General features: G+C 53.0%; 2 protein-coding genes across 3 annotated transcripts; one reads left to right on the forward strand and one right to left on the reverse strand.

Moving 5' to 3' along the window:
* Positions 1-860: 860 nt before the first annotated feature.
* On the forward strand, positions 861-12,573 carry DNAJA3 (DnaJ heat shock protein family (Hsp40) member A3). Its single transcript, XM_065030877.1, has 11 exons — positions 861-1,099; positions 1,282-1,409; positions 1,866-1,949; positions 2,701-2,907; positions 3,991-4,143; positions 5,136-5,283; positions 6,097-6,161; positions 7,056-7,184; positions 7,646-7,761; positions 8,529-8,626; positions 11,479-12,573. Exons 1-11 carry the CDS (start codon positions 913-915, stop codon positions 11,499-11,501), a joined length of 1,338 nt encoding a protein of 445 aa, XP_064886949.1. The 5' UTR covers positions 861-912; the 3' UTR covers positions 11,502-12,573.
* Positions 12,229-17,488, reverse strand: NMRAL1 (NmrA like redox sensor 1). 2 transcript variants are annotated; one of them, XM_065030875.1, is made up of 6 exons: positions 17,323-17,488; positions 17,038-17,103; positions 16,382-16,620; positions 15,266-15,515; positions 14,853-15,043; positions 12,229-13,672 (listed from the first exon to the last, which is right to left on the reverse strand). In XM_065030875.1, the coding sequence occupies exons 2-6, from the start codon at positions 17,075-17,077 to the stop codon at positions 13,502-13,504; spliced, it is 891 nt and encodes a 296-aa protein (XP_064886947.1). In that variant the 5' UTR covers positions 17,078-17,103; positions 17,323-17,488; the 3' UTR covers positions 12,229-13,501. The 2 variants fall into 2 exon arrangements, with proteins under 2 accessions (XP_064886947.1, XP_064886948.1); XM_065030876.1 differs by having other exon boundaries at positions 17,293-17,481.
* Between the last annotated feature and the right edge of the window lie 549 nt (positions 17,489-18,037).

Here is an 18,037-nt window from a genome sequence, read left to right on the forward strand (position 1 = left end):
CAGCTGCCGGGGAGGGGGAAGGAAGAGTCGGCTGGATTCGCGTCCACCAGGCCCGCCTGTGTCCAGCCACGGCTCAGCCACACCCGGTGGGGCCAGGGTCTCCTCCGCCGCCCGGGCTGTGACACCGGCGTGTGCCCTCGGCGCTGACACCTGACACGTCGCCCTCGGCGCTGCCGTGGCCTCCCACACACCGCGGGGCCGAGCATCTGCTGACGGGCGTGCCAAAGCCCCGGCAACGACGGCAGGAGAGACCTTGGCACGAATTATCCTTGTCTCTAGAGAAAAGCTCCCACCCCCGCGCAGGCGGCTGCTGGCACAGCCGGTTGGGTTCGGAACAGCCTTTATTTCTGTTCTCTGGTGATGCTCTTAGCAACCTGATCCGGTTGAAGCTGTCACCGCTCACAGCAGCACGTTGGATCAGGTGAACTCCGAAGGTCCCTTCCGAACCAACCCCTTCCATGGTTCTGTGATGCTTCACCCACCCAGCAGAACGCTCCCTGGCGCGGGGCGCTGCGAGCGGGGGCTCCCCGTGGCCGGGCAGCCTCGGCCCCGCCGGGGGTTGCGGGGTCTGGCTGTGCCCGGTTCCCCGGGGACAAGGACGCTCTTTCCGACGAGGGTCCCGTCTGCCGCTCTCCCCGCGCCGGGTCTCGTGCTGTGCCGCGCCTGGCTCCGCTCACAGGCCTCTCCCGGCGCCTCCCCGCCACTCCGGGGCTCTGCCGGGCGCTCCCCGTGGCAGCTCCACCCCCGCTCCCCGCCAGCCCCGCGCTGACCCCGCCGCTCTCCGGCAGCCCCGCCCAGCAGCGGCCCCGCGCATGCGCGACGCCGGCCCGAGGTGCGGAGCGTGCCCGGCGTCCTCCTCCGCAACGTCGCGCGTCGCCAGTGGCGCAGGCGCAGCGCTGCGCGCGGGCCAAGATGGCGGCCGGGAGCTCGGCGCGCTGGCTCGGAGTGGCCGCCGCCGCCGGCAGGAGCCGCGGGCGGGACGGGCGGCTGCCGCTCGTCTGGCTGGTGCGGGGGCTCAGCGTCCCGCCGCCTGCCGTCGCCGCCTCGGCCCGCGCCGCCCGCCGCCTCCTGCCGCTGCGCACCGGGCTCTGCGCCGTGGGTGAGCGGGGCCGGGGGCGGCGGCGGGGCCTCAGCGGGCCGGGGCGGGGGGCGGCGAGCCGCGGGCGGTCGCGTCAGGGCCGGGCGGGGGCCGGGCCCCTTCCCGCGGCCTTGTCCCGCCTCCTGCCCTCCGCGGCACTGACCCGGCCCTCACCCCGGCCCCTCTGTCCTCCTCTCCCGCAGGCACGAAGCGCGTTGCCGCCGCCGCCTTCCACAGCAGCGCCGCGGGCCGCGCCAAGGAGGACTATTACCAGGTGCTGGGGGTGCCCCGCTCCGCCACCCAGAAGGAGATCAAGAAGGCCTATTACCAGGCATGTCCGAGCGGGGACACGCGCGCTGCCGGGGGGGACACACCTGCTGCCGGGGCAGGCAGGCAAGCACCGGGCCTGTGTCCTGGCAGAGGAGCCGTAGCTGCACGGCACGGCCTGCTCTGCACGGCAGAGATCAAACCCTGCTTTGGCATCTCTGTCTTTGGCCCACTGGAGAGGAGAGGTGGTGGGGGGAAAGCTCAGCACAGGGGTTTGGGGATCTCCTCAAAAGGGGGCTTTGCCTGTGCTGTCATCTGAGGTGTCCCTCCAGAAGGTCCTGGGATTGCTGGGAGATTGAGGAGCAGCTTCTGTTGTTCCTTGTACTGGGATGATAATGGAAAATAAAGCCTATTAGTTACCTAAAATACGGAGTGAGCGCCAAGCTCTACCTGATGTGTTTCTCCATGCTAAAGTGAGTTAGTTTTGTTTGTCTCTAATACTTGAATTCTTATTGTTTAGCTGGCAAAGAAATACCACCCTGATACAAATAAAGATGACCCTAAAGCCAAAGAGAAGTTCTCTCAGCTGGCAGAAGCCTATGAGGTAATATGCAGGATTTTGTTATCATGAAAAGGAAGAAAGGTTGGAGGGTAGATGGAGGGAAACATTTATTGCATGCATTTCCGGTAAAATTGTGGCTAATTTTTTGCTTTAGGTGTGACTGCCTCTGTCCCAACAGTGTCTCCAGGAAATTACTTGGTCCAAATATCTGATTTAGCTGGATCTGGTTTTGGCTGCTTGATTTGGGCTCTTTCTTAGCAGTGAGTGACTGGCAAGGGTGCCGTGGTTACTACAGGGGAATTATCGGTCAGCTTAAATAAACCAAAAACCTGTCAGCAGTTACCAGGTGTTTGATACAGAGGTACCTTCTACTGTGTTGCACCCCAGCCCTGTTTCTTCCTGCTCTTCAGCTTGTTCAGAAATCTTCTTGTGGTTTTTTTTTTGCTCTTGTCAGTTTTCAGTTTACCCCAGCACTCTTACCACCAGCTTTTACATGAGATATTAATGGTCAACTATATAATGTAAGCTATTCTTGATTATTATAAATTAGTAAGATATTGTAATTTTCCTGATGATGATGAGCTGGGTAGGGAAGAAGGAGCTTTTCAGTAATTCGTGCGCTGCTGAGCACTGGAGTAGCCCTCCTGATGACAGGCACGTTTGAGAACATGGGTTTGTGGCAGTAACACCAGTAGCCTGGAATTGCGAGAGACGCTGCCCTGCAGATACAGGCTGTCCACTTGCTCGGGATCTGTCTCCAGATCCTGATGGCATCATTCTTTTTGCCTCAAAGGTCTTAAGTGATGAAGTGAAACGGAAACAGTATGATGCGTATGGCACGGCTAGCTTTGATCCTGGCGCAGCGGGTGCTGGCGCAGGGCGGCAGTACTGGAGCACCGGTCCGTCGATTGATCCAGAAGAGCTGTTCAAAAAAATCTTCGGAGAGTTTTCGGGATCCCCTTTTGGTGATTTTCAGAGTGTCTTTGACCAGCCACAGGAGGTATGAAGTGCGTTTATTTTCTGAGTAATGAAATGAAAATGAGAAAACCGCAAAAGCTGGAGAGGGACATGAGTCTGTCACAGATCACTCTGGGAGCAGGCTTAAACAAAGAATTTGCTCTGGGAGTGTCAACACGTGAGTGTCCCATTGTATGGGTGGGAGAATCACATATTTTTGGTAAGCCATGTGGATACATTCTCCACACCTTCAGAGACTGTTTTTTTCTGGACTTCAGCTACTTCATCTGGTGTTTACTGACACCAGTTGGTGCTGCCAAACAATTCCATCATTGTAGAGGCATCTTTTCTGCTGTACGTTGATTTACATGTGTCTGCTTTGATCTCTAATGCTAGAAACCACAAAATACCTCTTTACTATAAAACAAGCCTTCCAGCATTAGGTTTGACTGCTTTATTTGCTTAATTTTGCAACTTAATTGGCTTAACTTTGCAGTGAAGCCTATAGCAAAACAAAACCTATGACTTTTTACTGCAGCTCAATGCTCTTTTAAATATTGACAGTGTTGGTTCATGTGCTCCCTTCAGAACTGCTTGGAGTTCAGTAGTTTTGGCTTTACTAAAAATGGCCTTTTTGTTATAAACAGAATTTTCTATTTTGTGCATTCATCTTTGCCGATGACTTCTCTTGGTAAGTAAAGAGTTTAATGAGGAAGAGCTGATACTCTCATTGGGATTGAAGGCCTTCACCCTCCCCTGTTGCTGCATTCCCATCAAACAAAACCTTTAGGAATTTTAAGAGTCTTCCTGAGGGCAGGCAAATGCTTGACTTCTATTTTTACTTCCTTTTCTATTTTTAAATCTTATTTCTGCTACATAACTGCTCATCAGACTGGTGTAATCATTATTCCTGTATTCCTTTTGTACCCCTTTTTATTATGAGACAGATTATTGCTTCCTCAAATGAGACACACCTCTTCTGAATGCATTGTCCATCCGTTTCTCCTCCCATCTATTATCCGGATGTATTTTAAGCGTTGTTTGATATTTGGCCTAGAACAATTTCATTCTGCTTAAGACCCCATTGCACATCAGTTGTAAATCAATGTCCCTGTTTCCTGTACAGTATATCATGGAACTGACGTTCACCCAAGCTGCAAAAGGTGTTAACAAAGAGATTGTGGTGAACATCAACGACTCCTGTGAGAGATGCCATGGTAAAGGACACGAGCCTGGTACCAAAGCACAGCGCTGTCACTACTGCAGTGGCACTGGCATGGTAAGAGCTTCTTAAGACACAGGTTCTGCTGTGCTTATCCTTGTTGGGACAAGTCAGTCCCTTCCATGGTGAAAAATTCTCCCTACAGTCATCAGCTTATCTTGGGTGAAGCCAGGTTAATGTGAACTTCATGTTAATATGTGGTAGGAAGATTATCCTCATATTAAAGGAGTGCTCTGTGCAGCTAAAAGCACCGACCTTCAGGGCTAAACCCTGTGGTGTTGTACATCCAGCAAACCACATTTGTATAGTGTAACAGTTCTGAAATTTCTTGGGCGTTAAATGGGATACTTTTAATTAGGGGTGGAGGAAGGAGGAAGGTGATAATGGCACGAGGGTAATCTTGAAATAAAAAGATGGTGTTACTTACAATAAACAATGATCAAGCTTCAGGCTTCCAGTTTCCACTCATGAAAATGGGCACCAGCAGTCGGTCTGTGACCAGAACATCTCCCTGCACAGAACAGGTGTAGTTGGACAGAGGAGACTGTGAGCTCTTCCCACTGTTTCCTCACGTGCTTCAGTCTGGTGGGTGGCTTTCCCAATTCAGTCCATAGCTTGGTCTCTGTAACATTTTCCTGGACACTGGCAATAATTCATGCAAGTGGATTGTCCTTGGATTCCTCAAAACACAGACATTTGTAGTTCCTTGTGAAAGAGCTTTGCTCCTGCTTGCACATTAAATCCTAGAGATGACACGTTGTGTTTCCCTTCCACTTGCCATGAGACACTTGCTCACTGTAGTGATGGTTTTCAGTGGAAATCAGAATCTGAATCTGGTTGCATCTGATCCAGCTTCTCACAAGCAGCATCCTCTCTGGATTTCTGAGCCAGTTTTCTGCTGCACCCCTTGCTAAAGGGTCTCATCCTGTCAGGTTAAATGTGCAATTAGAGGGACCCAAATGTGCTGGGCCAGTCACTGGCAGCGTTTTTGAAGTGAAAAGTACCAGCTCAGTACCAAATATTTGTATGATTTTTGTTTTTTTCACTAGGAGACAATAAATACCGGCCCTTTTGTAATGCGCTCTACCTGCCGACGATGCGGCGGTCGTGGTACCATCATAACAACTCCATGCGTGGTATGTCGAGGAACAGGACAAACCAAACAAAAGAAGACAGTGATGGTTCCTGTACCAGCTGGTTAGTGCTGTACTTGTGTGCTGCTCTGATAAATAACCATAGTGATTTGCTTCCACTTGGCCAACAGCAAGGCACTTTCCGTCAAGGCACTTTCCGTCAAGCCCCTGCCAGGTACCAATGTCAGAGCAATGTAAGAAGTTTTGCTGCAGAGAAGTTGTAAGAACAAAGCAGGCTGATAGCTTGGCAGCTGAAAGGGCTAGTAAGGAGATGAACTTTTTGGACATGGATAGAAATGTTTGCTTTGCCCTTCCTGAGCTGAGGCTTTGGTTCTTGCATGGATCCTTGTAGGCAGCTTTTGAAGAGTGAAGCTCTCAAATGCTTTGTTGCCTTGGGACTTCTGTTTGTCTTTGATGAAGCCTGGGGAGAGGGTGGGAATCTTGAAAGCCTTAGCTTTTCTCAGAGCAGTGTGCTGATGGCCTTCCTCACCAGAGAGAATAAAATGAGCAGAGGGGCTGAAGAATTGCTGCTTTGAGACCGCCCTGGGTGAGCAGCCTGTAACTTTCCTGCAGCTTGTGGAGGCTGCCCTGTGTTCCTTAGCCTGATGCATTTCCCAAAAGAATTCTGTAGGGATTGAAGTAATGAGCCTGCTTGGGGTGTAGTGATCACGTCAGGTGTAAATGTGTGCTGACACCCCCTTCCTTTGGCCACAGCTCCTGGGCGCCTGTGGAGAGTGTTACTGTGCTGCCCGCTGGTAGGTCTTGTGCCTCGTGCTGCTGTGGTGGCAGGCGCTTGGGGACGGCAAGAGCTGCAGGCATTCAAGTAACATGTGAATTATAATGCAAGGTAACATTCCCTCTTTTTTTCTGTTTGCAGGTGTTGAGGATGGGCAGACAGTTCGGATGCCTGTGGGGAAGAAGGAAATTTTCATTACATTCAGGGTATGCATCATTAAATTTTTGGCTATTTTCAGTATTTGTTAGTTGCTTTTTCCCTTCACAACTGCCTGTGAAGTCTGAGGGACTCAATGGGGGGTGGAGGAGGAAGAGCGAATGATCCTTTGGAACAGCTGAGGTAACACAATCCACGTGAACTTTCTGAGATAGCAGAAGATCTGCATTGTAACAAGTGGTGTAACGTTAAATCTGCTCATGAAGAATTGTGCTGTTTGTTCCAGGACGAGGCCTTTAGGGTCATGGACATCAAAATGCAGAGTAGGTTCTTGATGCCTTGAGTGACTTGGAAGTCAAGCTTGCACGGGTGGGAGCGCCGAGGAGGGCTGCAGGAACGCCCGTAGGAGGCTGGCTGGTCAAATGTCCTTTTGCAGACACACGTTAAGTGCTGCTTAGGACATGTTTTGTAGCCTGTAGGTATCCTGTCATATGCATTTCTGGCAAGGACAGAATTTTTTTCAGGACCTTTTTTGTGGTGCAGGAGGGTGTAATTCTCTTCCAGCTTGTGAGGCCACTGCAAAGGTGCTTGCCTTCCTCTTCTCTTCTGGATTTCCTCTGTTCCGGGTGCTGGGCAAGGCAGTGTCTTCTCTGCCTCTGCAGAATCATGCTGACACTGATAAATGAACAACAGGATTAGGGGAGGGAGTTGCTGAGCTAGGAAGCAAGGCATCCTCCTAAGCCTCTGGCTAATTACAGTCATGTCAAGATCTGTGTTTTTCTAAAAGACTGAACATTAACTTACACTTCTTAGCTGTGCAGCTTGTAGATGGTAAAGGGTCTGACTACAGCATTCTGGTGGGGTTTTTTTATAAGAATTTTCAAAGCTGTTTACTGTGAGAACTTGGTTGTGCCTACTTCTCTTGGGAACTGCCTGCCTTTTAGGTTCAGAAGAGTTCTGTGTTCAGAAGAAACGGAGCAGATATCCATTCAGACCTCCTCATTTCAGTAGCACAGGCTGTTCTGGGAGGCACAGCCAGATGTCAAGGCCTGTATGAGACAATCAATATCACAGTGAGTACCATTATGTGAAAGAGCTTGGGCATAAATTAATGTGGGACAGCAGAGACTTCTCCTTTGCTGCAAAAATGGTGCAAATCTAAGTCTGCCAGTGTCGAGTTTCGGACTTCTTCAGGATTGAGCCACCAGGTAGTCTGTGACCTGCCTGGTCACCCTCCTTTCCTATTGCTGTGTAGGGCCAGGGAAGGGAAGGGCTTGGCTGGGCTGGGCTGGGTGGATTGCTGGACAAATCCCATCAAAGGTCTACAGACCATGTGCGATTCTCTACTTATTCCTTCAAAAGCCTTTCTGTCATTATTGATTTGGCTTCTGAATGTGTCCAGGTGCATGAACATATCAGATCTCTCCCATCCTACTTTGAAGCTTGCTGGAGAAGTAGTTCATTTTTGTAGACATGTAATTACCATATAAATTGCTAAACTAGAGTAATAAATGTGACTCCTCTGTGTCCATAGATACCCCCTGGTATTCAGCCAGACCAGAGAATTCGAATGAGTGGGAAAGGCATTCCCAAAGTTAACAGTTATGGCTACGGAGACCACTACATTCACATAAAGATAAAAATTCCTCAGTAAGTAGACCTAATGCGAGTTTCTGTGAAATCTTGAACTTTTTGCAAAAAATGCTGTTCAGAAAGATTTTGTGAAAGTTCCTTACTGCTTTATCAAGATGATTAATTTCTCACTCTGCTTTTTATTCTAATGAGAGGGGGTTTTTATGTGGGTTTTTTTTTTTTTTTTTTTGGTAATAATAACATTTGGCAACCCAGCCCCAAAAATCCTAAAGCCTGGAAACATATACGTAGTTCTGCACCTGCGTATTTGTCTGGCTGTCTGCGATTCTGTCTGGATCCCTGTTGCACAGATTCAGTGTTCTGGCTCAAAATGCATCTTTGCTCTTAGACTTACAGCTTAAAGGAACTGAAGTCCTTGGGAGTTGCTTTTCAGACTGCTCAGCCACCCTCTGCTCCTGCGGTGGAATAACCTCGTTAGCTTGTATTGCTGCACTTGGCAAGGGAGTTCTTTCCTCAGGTCTCCCCAGCAGACGTGTGTTCTGTTGCAGCTCCACCTGGTTCTTCTCAGCACTTCAAAATACTTTGTTTTTTTCACTACAGTTTGGTGAAATGCAGCACGTCATATCTCTCCTCTTTGGGGCTTCTTCATTGTAGATTTCCCATTTTAAGAGCACTGTAGGGATTCTCAGTGTATGCCAGGTGTATTAATCTTGCAGTTCCAGTAGCTGCCTCTCGTGTATGCTGCCAGAGAAGGTTAAGGAGACGTGTAGACACATCTGTCCCAAAAAACAGCTGTAACCAACACTTCTGTCTTCAATATGCAGGAGGCTGACAGATCGCCAGAGAGCCCTGATGATGAGCTATGCTGAGGATGAGACAGATGTGGAGGGCACGGTGAACGGGGTCACAAATACAGCATCAGGTGAGCGGCGTGAATTAGCGCTTCTTCCTCATGGAGGTGGCGTGGGAGTGCAGGGTGCTTCCCGGGGCTCCTGGGGAGGAAGGTGAGCCTAGGTCACCTCGAGACAGCGTGTCAGCACAGCCTGCCAAGCATGTTGTATCGGAAATAGTTTTAGTGTGATGTCGGTAGGCTGTAGCACAGAGCAAGGAGGGAGCCTCTTCCCCCAGAACTTTAATACTTACTGGGCAAATCTGTGCAGGAGTAGAGAGCAGGTGTTGAGCTCCTCCTGGGCCCTGACAAGTTGTGGTGAGTCTCACTGTGGTTATGAAAGCCTCTGCTCCCCGCTTCTACCCCTGTGCCAGAAGTAACTTGTCTTAGTAGCAGAGGTAGAAGAAGAGAATGTGCCTTGGGCCAATTTTATTGTGTGAGTTAATCTGTTCTTCTGACCGCAGTTTTTCTCCTTGAAAGCTGAACTGCAGTCAGGGTTGCTCTAGCCCATATTCTGTGCACGCGGGGGAATCTTGGAGATGTATGCATTGGTGCCGAGTGGTGGCTCCACTGTACTGACACGGCGTCCAGCGTGATGGAGTGAAGCCAGCTGGGGGCTTTGTAAAGTTGCTCTTTCAGCTCCAGATTAAAAATTTGGATCCAGCAATGATGTGTTTTAAGTTTCAGTGGCCAGGTACCTGGCAGCAATAGTATAGCTACAGGAAAAAAACATACAGTAGAACAGTAAGGCAAGGGCTTTGTCTTGTGCTGTTGGGAAACAACTTTTTCTTTGCTTGTATTGAACAATGAACTTAAAGCTCGTTGGATTGTGATTTCTTTCTATGCTCGAGTGTCTTTCAAAGCTGCTAAATGATCCCAGGAACTCAGGTCCTCTCTACTACATGTAGCGAATATAGGTTGACCTTCAGGATATTGGTAGGTGGCATCTGCCAAATTACTTACCAGTGTTGTGGTTTTTAGTGCTTCCATGACACAGAAGTTATGTCTTTTCCACTGCGGGTAAGCATTAAAGGTCAGCCTTGGGAGCAAGGGGAGAGATCTCTAAGCACAACACTTCATTCCAGCTTTTTAAAGATGTTTATGTGCTAAAGGAAAAAAATACTCTTCAAATTTCATTTTAAAAAGTAAGCCTGCTAGTTTTTACCACACTTAAGCAGCAAGGCGGATTTAAAACGGTGCCAGTAGTTTACAGCATAGAGACAGGCTGTTGCTGAGAGCATGTCCTTGCTCTGGGAACCAGAAACACCCTGAGTGGATGGATGCGAGTTCTGCCACAGGCCGCAGTATTTCACACTGTTGCATCAGTCTGAGCTCAGCAGTCAGCTGTGGGAGGACGGGGAAGGGCTGGACTTTGTGTTCTCTGTGCACAAAGAAAGCCCGAGGAGGATTCAGGGGTCTTGTTATTGACAGTTATACCATAGAAAAAGCAGATCAGCAAAGAGGTCTCCTTGGTTCTTGCTGTAGCCACTTCTGGGGGGACAAACAACTTCTCAGGACCTGTTTATATAGGAGAATTATGCTTGTTGATGCCAGTAAGATTCCTTATCTGGGCACTTGTTCTGAAATACTTGCAGCCTTTTTCATTCTAGCCCGAGTTCATTTTCTCCTTGAAACTGTTTGGGCACTGTATAAGAATTATGTGAGGCAGGCTCCCAGTATGGTTTTGCAGTGCTTTGCTGTAAAGGTTCACACCACCACCACGGAACAGGAAGACAGATTGTTTCAAGGACCACCAATATAGGGTTTTTCCCTTGGCAGTTGCAGGGCTGGGAGCGGTGTTACCTGGTCTCCTCCACTTCAGGGGTCCAAGCTCTGCAGTGCTTCCATCGCAAGTGGTCCAGCACTGTGACTCACTGCCAGGTGCGGCCCTGGGTGACCACTCGCTGTGCACAAGGGTGCTGGCAAAACCAGCAAACTTGACCATTCCCCGTCTAAAATAACCCTCTCACTTTGTCAGAGGTGCTGGCTACTGGTGGGAGATGTGTCTGACTGCAGCCCTTTGCTGTTTGTGTCCAGGTGGCAGGGGGACGGCTAGCGCTGACGCAGGCGGGGATAGGCCTGAGGCTGAGGAGAACAAGGAGGGATTCCTTTCCAAACTTAAGAAAATGTTTAGTTCCTGACACCCCATCTGAGGTAGGAGGCCTCTTGTGTTTTATTATCATCTTTCCCCCACACTAAGCAGAATTTGCACTTCTTGGGAGGTAGAAGCAGCAAAAGCACAGCACTGCTTCTCCCTTAGCCTCAGGCCTTCCAGCCGCTGGTGTGAAAAGCCCTAGCTGTCCCTTGTGACCTGGAGCAAAAAGCCAGGGACTAAACCGCATTGTTGCTGCAGCAAAAATGCTGGATACGTCTTCAGAGAGGTTGGCAGCCGCCCCTGCAGCTCTGCTGCCTTGTCTGCTCCAGTGGCTGTACCCAATTCAAAGCACCAAGAGCGTTCCCATTAGCTGATAAGGCTGGGACCAGGCAGTTCTGCGGCCATCACAAAGCCTGGCCTTGCCGGGAGGCACAGCTGGGCCTGCAGAGCCTCTGGTGCCAGTATGGGCTCACCCCTACCATGGGCTGGCAGCACCAAGAAGGAATCAATCTTTGTTGTAAAGCACAGCAAAGGCCCCATCACACAAAGAAGCCACATTCTTATAACTCGGGGCGCTGTTTAGTTGGTGTTGCTCCGCTGCGAGGGAGCGCTGCAGACCTGAAATCATCTATGGCAGATCGTGGCGTCTTGGGTTCCAAGGGCTCAGCTTCCTGTCACTGCAGGCATCAATGTTTGCTCTGCCAGTGTGATGGCAGGTCAGGTGGGGCAGTGCTCTTGTGCCTTTGGCCGATTCAGTCAGAAATATTAAATTTTTCTCTTGCATCTACAGGGAAGCGTTCTACTGGAAGCTAGGAGCCAGCAGCAATTGTCTTTGCAGTTGGGGATGAATGTTTCTGGCAGCGGGCACAAGAGAGTGAAGAATGTCTGTCAACAGCAACGTGAGAATCCCAGCTGGAGAGGCTACAAACTACTGAGGCACCAACGCTGATCACGATACAAACCCACCCACCGTCCTAGGGAATGGTAATGAAGGAAAATACCAGCTTTGCAGAAACAGATCTCTCTCAAGGTTGCTCCACAGTCCTTACCGCTGCTGGAAGCTTATTTCATAAAAATTAAAGTTGAAATATTATTTAGAATCTAAACCAGTGGAAATGTGAAATGAAAATTGTCCTTCTGGCACGGAGCAGAGCAGTTTGCTGTAGGGACTCCAGTATGGCTGCTGCTCGCTCACTGAGGTGTCCCTCTTAATGCTAGATGTGCTTGGTGAACTTGTCACCGCTTATTTTCTCCTGGGAGGCTTGGTGCGTCAGTGGGTTTTAACCGTCTTCACGACAGCTCTCCGGGCTGCCCCGCACATCTCAGAGGGGGAAGTCTCCCCAGGGCTGGGAGCGGTCAGAGCCCCGGCTCCCTCCGCAGCCCTGGGGCTTCTTAGTCCTGCTGATCTCCTGCACAAAGAGCAGAGATGGAATCTGCACTTTGCCTCAGGTTTCCCTTTTCCACCCAAATTAACTAGAGTTACAACACAAATGCTGTCACTTCTGAATGGGTACAAGTTAATCACCAAACCCTTTGCAAGTTTGGGACAAAGTATTTTATTACATTAACACAACAGCTGTAGCATAAAGGATTGGTCAAAGAGTTATTGTTCCTGCATGTGTGAGAATACAAGTGGATCACTCCTTCCAGGTGGAGTTGAGCTCTTGCAGTGAGTATTTTCATGGTTACTGTAGCCCGCTGTTAGTTATACTGTGCAGGTACCATCAGCCCACATACTAATTGACAAGTTAAACAAGGACATGTCGTAGTCTTGCCCTTCTTAATTTGCTGAAATAAAGCACGTGTTGCCTCCTGATTAAACTGTCTGTAAAGTGATTCTGTATTCATGTAAATAAGATTGACTTCATAAAGATATTTAACACATGCTGTGCCTTGCTGCCTTCTCTACTCCTCCAACCTCATCTGTCACCCCCTTTCCCTCCTCCAGTAACAGGAACAAAGGTCTTTTCTGGGACAGGGAGGGGACAGTGCAAGATGTCTTAAGCACCTCTCTGGGGGACAAAGTTGACTTTTAAGCACGGGCCAAAACTGCCAAAGCCCAAAGCTCCTACCCAAGGAGCACCTTAAGCATATGGTGGCATGGGGGAAGCAGTCTGGCAAAAACGTTTCACTCAGCTCATGGGGGCAGCAACTGAAAGCTCTAGGAGCCCAGATGTCAGGCCCACAAATCAGAGCCGACTTGAGGAAATTGGCTCAGTTCTCCTGTTAGGCAGTATGGGAAGTCACTGCACAGTCCCCTTTGCCAGGGTGGTGCTGGGGCAGTGCCCCACCTCTCTGGGCATGCTGCTCTGCCCGCCGGCTCGCCTGCGGTGCCTCAGCCCAGGGAAAGCCCACAGTGTGCTGTTTGCTGAAGAGCCCGTGCCAGCGCTGGCTGTGGGACTGCCAGGGGCACCTGCAGTGGCTGCAGAGCAGGCCCTGTGGGGCCAAGCATTTCTCCTGCGTTCAGCCCCAAGCGGGCTAGGAAGAGGGTGATCCTGGGAAAACAAACCACCACCACCCTACAGCCGGGAAAACACCCAGAATCGCTAAAAAAAACCACCTCCCTGAAGACAGCGTGCAAAGGTAGCACTTCCCCACCTGCCTGCAGCTGTACAGCCTTTTCTCTTGCTCCAGCTCCACTGAACAGTCTCAACCAAGGCGCAGGAGAGCCCCAGGGTGCAGACTGGGCCAAAGCTCTCCTCAGCCCTTCAGGGCACTAGTGGAACAGCAGCGTGGCTCAGCGCAGGTCACATCCTTGGCCGGTTCCCACTACCTGCTGCAGGAGCTCGGGCAGGAGAAGACAGAAGGATGGGTCAGAATGCGGCCTTGTTGTCTGCCACCCACTGAGGGAAAGTGCGGGCCTTGGGGTTGAGTTGCATGGTCAGGTCCACGTTGCGGTCTGGCTTCAGGGCATAGAACCGGAACATAGCGGCCAATGCCTTGTCCCCAAGGGAGCCACGTTTCTCATACTCCTCTGGTGAGATCTGCAGAAAGAGTTGTGGGGAGAAAACAGTGTTGTCACAGGGCTGCTGGGGCCTCTACCTCACACCATGCTGGGAAGCTGAAGAGGGCTGCATTAGAGCAGCCAGACGTGTTATTTCTGCTGGAGAGGAGGGCTCTGGTGCTCTACAAGTCATTTCAATCGGGATTGTGTAAAGGAAGCAGCACCCCGCAGTGGAAGGGCAAGGTAGAGGAAAGCCTTTGCCAGGGGATGTACCTCCACTGGGGTACGAGCCACAGCTGCGGCGGTCTAGAAACATGGGCCTGGGGGGACGAGGAGAGCTCCAGGGAGCCCAAGTGACCCAGGCTGTACCTGGTAACCCAGCATCCAAGCCCCTGCCTGAATCAAAGCGGGACCGCTGTGCTTCTGCACTTGAGCCCTGGTAAAGGAGGGCTGCTTATTTGTCCCAGGAGAGCAGAACCTAGAGTAAGCATCACAGGTGCTTCATTTTTGCTGAAAAGTGCTTTGTTCTCAAAGCAGAGGCTCACTGCACCCCTCATCCATCACAATGGCTGCCCAAGATGAGCAGCACAGCCAAAGCACAAACAAAAAACAAGAAGTCATGGGGTACAGAGAGGCCAGGAGCGCTGTAAGGGTGACACAGCAAGGCTCTTGGGGAAAACCTGCTAATGGGAGGGGCACCCAGCAACAACATGTTCTGCAGGTGTCCAGCCCCTGGCTCTTCTGGAGACCTTCCACTGCAGCTGCCCCTCAGAACCAGGCACAGACCTGCTCGGCCGCACCCCACGAGCACGCATCGTCTCAGTGACAATACCGACATAGCAGTTTTGGTGCCAGCATGAGCTCCAGCTGCAAGCAGGGGCAGTGGCACTAATGCTGGACACCAGCGCTGGGTTGTACCAAACCCATACATTGAGCCACAAGGACCTTCCACCCCACCAGCTCCTGACCTTGCTGCTGGGGCAGGACACCACTTGTTCTGCCAGCGCTGTCTGTGCTCACCTCCTGTACAGGGCCCCTGCTATTCCGGCCCAAAGGGAGAAGCTGACTGTGCTGCTCCCCTGCTGCTGCCTGGCAGCTTTTGGGAAGGTGCAAGGATCATGCCCCCACTGCCCCACTCCCAGGCCATGGCAGGCTGTAGGGTCCTGAGCCAGCCTCCCCCCAACTCGAGAGCATCACGTACAGCAAAGCACGCTTCCCACCTTGCTGGCTTCCATGGTCTTGCCTGTCTGCTGGGAGAGGACAGCAGCGTACTCTGCCCCGGTGAGCTTGCCGGCGCTGAGCCCAATCACTCGGCCTATGTACTCGTGCGGTGACTTCAGCAGGCAAAGAACAACAGGCCCGAGGTCCTCTACTGCCATCCCGTCCATGGGGGTGTCCCCCATGGGCAGCCCTGTACGGGAGAGATTGATCCCAGTCAGAGCGCAGCCCTTCCCGAGGGAGCCCAGCTCCCAGGAGGTACAGCTGGAGTTTTTGGCTGCCAGCCTCTGAACACGAGGTGAGGAAGAGCCAAGAGCACCCACCAGTGTGGTAAGCCAGGAAAGCACCTGCAGGGTGCACAGTGCGAACAGGGGACTACAGGACAGTGACTGGAGAGCACGAAGTCCCGTCTTACCCAGGACAAAGGCATGTCCCTGTGGGACCTTCTGCGGCTTGAAGATGGAGAGGAAATTCTCAAAGTAGAATGGCAGTCGGATGATTGTGGTGGGAACACCGATTTTATGGAAATACTCCTCCACCACACCTTTGCCGTCAAAGTGGGGCACCTCCAGCTGGCCCCCCGTCAGCTGCTTCACATTCTCCAGGCCACTGTAGATGACGTGGCGCAGACCGAGGCACTTTGACAGGTCAGCAAGCCGCTTTCCCTGCGGGAAGGGAGAAGACAGTCACGAAGAGGAGAATGGCTGCCTTGGGACATGCAGGGGCTCTCATCATCCCAATACACCCCAATTACCCTTTGTTGCACTGGGCAGGCAGGCAGGATCCAACACACCAGCTGAGCAAACTCCTCAGCACCTGGCACCCCAATCCCTCAGCTGGAACCAGGGTCAAGCAGACCCAGTGAGCTCTGGGAGCTGCCCAGGTAGAGCCGAGTCCTCTGCTTACACCATCCTACATTAGAAAGGCAACACACCCTCCAACTTTGATGCTAGCTCCTCCACCAAGCATGCAAACACAAGCCCTAAAGATCTACCAGGGCCAACATAACTACCCTAACATATCTTGCCTTTTGTTCGCTGCCATTCAGTGAAATCTGTCCTAGGAGTGAACTATGCCTTTGGGGAAGACCTTGGGACTTATCATACCACAGCACATTTTGGCCCCAAAGCTGCAAGAGCAGAGAACTACAGGACTGCAGGCAGCAACAGCCCTGCCTCAGCCCCCATAAGGTTCTGTGGAGCGCAGTCTTCCCACTCCTGCTACTGATTCCCAGGCAGTGCTCTCCACCACACTGAGTCTTGAGGCATTGTTAAATGTTAATTGCTCCCTGAGGCACTAGATCCTGGAGCCACCCGACTGCAAGGGAACAAGGAACAAGTTCTGACTTTGCAAGAACTGGGACTCAGCTTGTTTGCAAGGCCTTGGGACTTTTCTGAACTGGCCACTTGAATCATCAGGGCTGGCAAGGCTGCTCTACAAGCTGCCGACCCCAGTGCCACACAGCTGTCCCTCGATCGCCCCCTCCCAGGCCATTCTACACATGGTCCCAGTTAAAAGCAAGCACCAGTACCTGTGCAATTTCTTTCTCTTTGCTGCAGTGCTCCCAGAAGTCGGTTACAACAAAGGCTCCATAAGCACCTGACAAAGCCAGCTCCAGTGACGGCTCATCGTCCTGATCTGCCTTCACCACCTCAGCTCCCCTCTGCTTCAGCTCCTTGGCCGCCTTCTTCCTGGGCCTCCGTGTCACCGCACGGACCCCGAAGGTCCCATCTTCCAGCAGAGCCCGGGCCACGCTCCCGCCCTGAGCCCCTGCAAGCGCAGACCCGCTCAGAGCCCCGCTCCCCGCAGGCTCTGCTCATAGAGGCAGCGGGGGCTGTGAGAAGGACCCGCTCACCGCCACACTCCCTGCGACACACGGACGCAAAGTCCCTCCAGCCCGCCCTCCTGCCGGACCCCCCGCCTGCTGCTCCAGCCGGGCGGGCGGCCTCCAGACCCCTGAACCTCCACGGGCCCCGAACCCGGGTGTTCGGACGCTCTCGCTGACCCTGCGCTCTGCTGGGGGACCCACAGCCCCTGTGCCCCCGCGGCAGCCGCAGAGCCCTGGCAGGGCCCAGCCTCGCCCCCCCGGCCTGGCCACAGCTCGGCACCCCAGAGCCCGGCACCCCGGGGCTCTCCGAGCAGCGGCAGCACCCCGGGCAGGGCCCGGGCCTTCCCCCGAGCACTCACCGGTCGCTCCGAACACCACGATCCGTTTCTTCCCGGCCATGAGGCACCGCGGGCGGTCCCGGGGCTCTGCCAGGGTGAGAAGCAGAGCGCTGGCACCGCCGTGCGGGCCCGGCGAGGCCGCGGCTCAGCCCCCGGCCCGTCCCGGCTCGAGCGGGACGGGGGCGGCGGGAGCGGAGAAGGAGGGAGGCCTGCTGCGGGCTCGGCCCATCGCCGGGCTCGGCGGGGCCCGGGAGACACGGAGCCGCATCCACTCACAGAGACGAGCGGCGTCGCTCGGCCCTCAACCTCGGTTCGAATCGGCTGCGCTCGGTTGCGTTCGGCTACGTTCGGCTCGACCCGCTTCTGTTCGGCTCCGTTCGCCTCGACCCGGCGCCCCTCGGCCAGGTCCGTCTGGGCGGGGCCTCAGCGGTCCATCCCGTTCCCAGGCCCCGCCGGGCAGCGGCGCTCGTGTCCGTGTGTAACAGCCCGCGGGTCGCGCTGCAGCCGCGCCCGGACAGCGGCGCCTCCAGCGGCCGAGCGCTCGCCTCGTCCTCAGCCACTGTCCGCTTAAAACCCGAGAGCAGCTGTGTGACCGCCCGGGGGGTCGCTGGGGGTTGCACTGCTTCTGCCCCGGGGTCGTCCTGAGGCTTGTAGACCCCGCGCTGTAAAGGCAGGAGGGTTGCGGGTCCTCCGGTGACGCGTTTTGCACGATTCCGCTGCTGTTCCCAAGGAGCATCCCCCTCGAGATGGGACGGTTCGTTATCCCCACACAAATGACTCCTGCTCGGGGGAAGGGTCCCTGATCACCCCTTTGCCGGGCAGCCCTGGGGAGTCATAAGCAGAGACACCTCTGGGGCTTTTCCTGCGGGTTCTGTGTCACCTCACCAGCTTCACCGGGCCGGTTGGGGACACCAAGCAGAGACTGCTTGCTGAGGGACGTGTCAAACTCATGCTGCTGGGAACTCAGTAGGTTAAACTCGGTAAGTATGTTGGGAAATGTGGGTTTGAATTGAGTAAACAG

The sequence above is a fragment of the Columba livia genome, chromosome 15 (genome assembly GCF_036013475.1).
Source record: "Columba livia isolate bColLiv1 breed racing homer chromosome 15, bColLiv1.pat.W.v2, whole genome shotgun sequence".
Lineage (NCBI taxonomy): Eukaryota > Metazoa > Chordata > Aves > Columbiformes > Columbidae > Columba > Columba livia.

Coding starts and splice junctions, on each gene's coding strand:
- NMRAL1 (XM_065030875.1), bottom strand. CDS start 17,077: ATGGCCGGGAAGAAACGGATCGTGGTGTTCGGAGCGACCG. Junction 15,516..16,381: donor AAGAGAAAGAAATTGCACAG/GTACTGGTGCTT, acceptor CCCTTCCCGCAG/GGAAAGCGGCTTGCTGACCT. Junction 13,673..14,852: donor AGACCATGGAAGCCAGCAAG/GTGGGAAGCGTG, acceptor CTCTTTCTGCAG/ATCTCACCAGAGGAGTATGA.
- DNAJA3 (XM_065030877.1), top strand. CDS start 913: ATGGCGGCCGGGAGCTCGGCGCGCTGGCTCGGAGTGGCCGCCGCCGCC. Junction 1,950..2,700: donor AGCTGGCAGAAGCCTATGAG/GTAATATGCAGG, acceptor TTTGCCTCAAAG/GTCTTAAGTGATGAAGTGAA. Junction 5,284..6,096: donor GATGGTTCCTGTACCAGCTG/GTTAGTGCTGTA, acceptor TTCTGTTTGCAG/GTGTTGAGGATGGGCAGACA.